This window comes from Tarenaya hassleriana, unplaced genomic scaffold, assembly GCF_000463585.1.
Source record: "Tarenaya hassleriana unplaced genomic scaffold, ASM46358v1 Cleome2, whole genome shotgun sequence".
NCBI classification, from domain to species: domain Eukaryota; kingdom Viridiplantae; phylum Streptophyta; class Magnoliopsida; order Brassicales; family Cleomaceae; genus Tarenaya; species Tarenaya hassleriana.
The window spans coordinates 7,496,292-7,499,946 of record NW_010965372.1 but is presented as its reverse complement, the minus strand read 5'-3'; the positions used below and the strand labels follow the sequence as shown (position 1 = coordinate 7,499,946).

The 3,655-nt window shown below is 36.6% G+C and overlaps 1 protein-coding gene across 1 annotated transcript; it reads right to left on the bottom strand.

The window, feature by feature from the left end:
• Nucleotides 1-763: 763 nt before the first annotated feature.
• On the bottom strand, nt 764-2,438 carry LOC104812904 (fe(2+) transport protein 1). Its single transcript, XM_010540308.1, has 3 exons — nt 1,818-2,438; nt 1,539-1,688; nt 764-1,337 (listed from the first exon to the last, which is right to left on the bottom strand). Exons 1-3 carry the CDS (start codon nt 2,436-2,438, stop codon nt 1,032-1,034), a joined length of 1,077 nt encoding a protein of 358 aa, XP_010538610.1. The 3' UTR covers nt 764-1,031.
• Between the last annotated feature and the right edge of the window lie 1,217 nt (nt 2,439-3,655).

Below are 3,655 nucleotides of genomic sequence, written 5' to 3'. Positions count from 1 at the left end.
TTATATTTTTCATACAATCTATAGGTAAGAAGCAATCAATTTCGTTCTGTTCCAAATTATTTTATGAAGACTGTATTCATATTACTTTAGCCAACATATCATATTAATTACAAAAGTTAGAGAACTAAAAGTTTTAATTTATTACATATCCAGTAAAAAAAAGGAAGTTACATGCATGAAGATACACCATAGCGATATTATTGTTTCAGGATTCATTTCATAAAGAGGTTTTCACTGAATTAGTATGTTATATATAGTACTCGAAAATGAAAATAGTATCACTTGGGTCCAATAAAACTGCTGATATATGTATGTAATCATATTATAATTGTTCCCATTTGTGAGGAAAAAACTAGGGGTGGCCAATTCGGGTTTCGGTTCGGGTTCGGTTCGGTTATAGAAAAACTATAATCATTCGGTTTTTATATAAATTCCGGTTCGGGTTCGGTTCGGTTTTGGTAAAAAGTTCAATTTTCCAAAGAAAATGTCGGTTATTCTCTTGATTTTTTCGGTTATTTTTTATTTGGTTCGGTTCGGTTTCGGTTTCGTTTTTTCGGGTTTAAAGAAATCATAACCGTTCGGTTCGGATACTGTTATGTCTTATTCAGTTCGGTTCGAACTCGGTTATTCGGTTAATAACCTAGAAAAAACATAAAACTTACATATATATTTATTATTTTTTGATCGGCTTTAAACTGCTGTACCCCGAAAAATAGACCGATTTTCATGTGAATAAAATCAGTAAATTGAACCAAAAAAAAAAGACGTAAAACTTCATTATTCCTTTTTAGATTTGAAACAAAAACACTTCAATCTCTGTTATAGAGCACTTTGAAGGTTCTTCAGTGCCCAAAAGACGAAGAACCAAAATGGAAGACTATACCATTTGCTGTAACCAATCACGATACCCACAAAGCCATGACATGTTCTTACCAAACACAACACATACATACACAGTTCATAAGGAACCAAATTCAGACACCGTACCGAATCCTCGTACCATCCGAAGAATCGATCCATGGTTTGAGTTTTCACGCCCACTTTGCGAGAAGCGACATTCCGCCGCACCCGATCAAAGCGGCGACGAGCGACTTAACCTGGAGTTTGATGCTGCCTTGAAGCCTAGCTCCCATGAACTCCGCAGCCAAAAGGTCGACCAGCGCCATGTATATGAGCAGCCCGGCCGAGCAGGCATTGAGCAGCCCTACCGTGATCAGAGCCATCGGGCTGTTGTCTCTGTAAATGCTCGAAAGCGCTATCCCTAACGCTATCCCGAAAGGAGTTGTCACCGCGAAGAAGAACGCCATCAAGAACTTCTTCATGTTCGCGTACTCGGCCTATAATCACATACATATATATGAAATATACAAGTACAAATTCTGAAGTATAGTTCAAAAAGAATGATTGGTTAATGTTTCAACGTTTTATTTAATTTTTCATTATATATATATATATATATATATATGTAGAGGTTCCTTCAGAGTTTTCTAAATTTATTGAATTCACAAGTTCTTTAAGTCTATACATAAATTAATTACCTGGAGAATACAGCCGCCGAGGCCCATGCCTTCGAACATTTGGTGGAAGCAAAGAGCTGCAATGAGTCCTTTAATGGTGCAAGTGTCATTGGTTGCTCCAAGAGACAGCCCAATCACCACTGAGTGCACTATTATCCCAAGCTCCAGCACCTACATACATATATACACACGCACACGAAATGAAACAATATAAACGATGTTTCTAATGTTCCATATATATATATATATATAACGCTCGACAAGAGATCAAGAATCGGTAAATAAAAAAAAAGAACTAACCATGGCGATGACTCGGTACCGAAGGAGCTGTGGCTTTGCAGAGTCACCATCCTTTGAGGCCGCGGACGTTGCGTTATGGACGTGGCCGTGGCCGTGGCCGGGGGCAATCGCCGGGCTCGCTCTCTCCTGATCCACACCTGGAGCGACCTCGACGTTGTTCTTCCGAATGTATAGACTCGTGGCCATGGAGTCGATAGCGAGAGTGATGAGACCAGACAACATGGCGACAAAACCCGTGAACGGGAACTTATGCCACGGCTTGTCAGCGAGACATTTCGAGGACAACATATCGAAAGAATCAGGCAAAACGTGCATGAAACCTGTTCCGAGGATGATGCCTGAGGCGAAACACTTGACGATGATGAAGATGTTACTGTCTGGTCGGAGAAAGGGTACGGATTTGCTGAAGAGAGGGGCCGAGACACCGATCATGCTCGTGACGAGGATCGCGGCCAGGGCTATAATCTTGAGAGGCAAGGCCTTGGCTTTGTCCACGCACGAGTTCGTCGCCTCGTCCCGGCATTCGTCCGGCGCCGTCGAAGTGGCCGGAGAGACTGCGAAAGTGATGAAGATCAGTACGAGGAAGATGAGTTTCACAAGTTGTGTTGTTGAACCAGCCATTTGTTTTTTTTTTTGTTGTGTAGTGAAGTTTTGTAGTTATCTGTTGTTTTTTTCCTTTTGTTGTCTAGTTTCTTGTGGGTCATAGAATCTATGATGACTTGGCTTAAATAGGAATGTGTGCCGAGTTCATTTGCATTAAATAGTTGATGACGTGGAATATTTTCCATTTATATTAGTAACACATACCACGCACATGTCCACGCAAGCATCTGGGAATGAGTCATATGACCCACCGTACCGACTCGTGTGATGACACACGTGTCTTTTATTGTATTTTAATGATTCGACACGTATTAATTCCGCATTTTTACGACTGTGTAAGAAAAATATGCACATAATTTAGCCATATTGTATGGATTTTTTTTTTGTTTTATCCATTCAAATTATGTATTAAATCATTAATATTGACGAAATTAAATAAAATAAACTTTTCACAATCGGAATATTCTTTATAGTATTTTTAAATTCTCGGAAAGGAATCTTGAATTTCTACTTATAGTAATATAGAAAACACAAACCATTTTATTTATTTGTAATAATATCTTTTGGTTGTTAATTCATTTCATATTTCTCTTTTGTTTCAGTATTTTATATTTACACACAAATCACTTTGTAGACAAACTATTCATATGTTACTTTCATAAAAAAAAAACTATTCATATGTTACGCTGTCAATATTTTATGGAGATGGACGAATAAGGAACTATAGTGGAATATATATATATATATATATATTGAAATTAGAATGAACATTTAGTGATAATAAAATTATATCCATTCAGATTTATATGGATCTTTAGTTTATTTACGTTTTATGTAGATTTATTAATATATTTTTATTAATTTTTCGCTTTGTTTAACTGTTTAGATTATTTTCTTGTTAAAATAGTTAGACTTGAGTTTGCTTTATTAGTTTTTTTTAAAAATTATTTAGAAATAAAATTGATTTAGATATAAATATACATTGTGTGGTTCGGTAAATCGAGAGATTGAGTTTTAATTAAATAAGATAGAGGAATACATAAACAATACCAAATAACGCATATAATATAAATTATGTTCATTATAATACTATATAGTGTATCTATATATATATATGGCGCATGGAGAGGAATTTGGAAAGGGCATGGTCCATGCTGAGGGTATTGAGTGAAGCTCCACCCACCCATGCTTCCTTGATGATAGTCAACTCCGGTAGGCGTTGACTTTTTATTAGT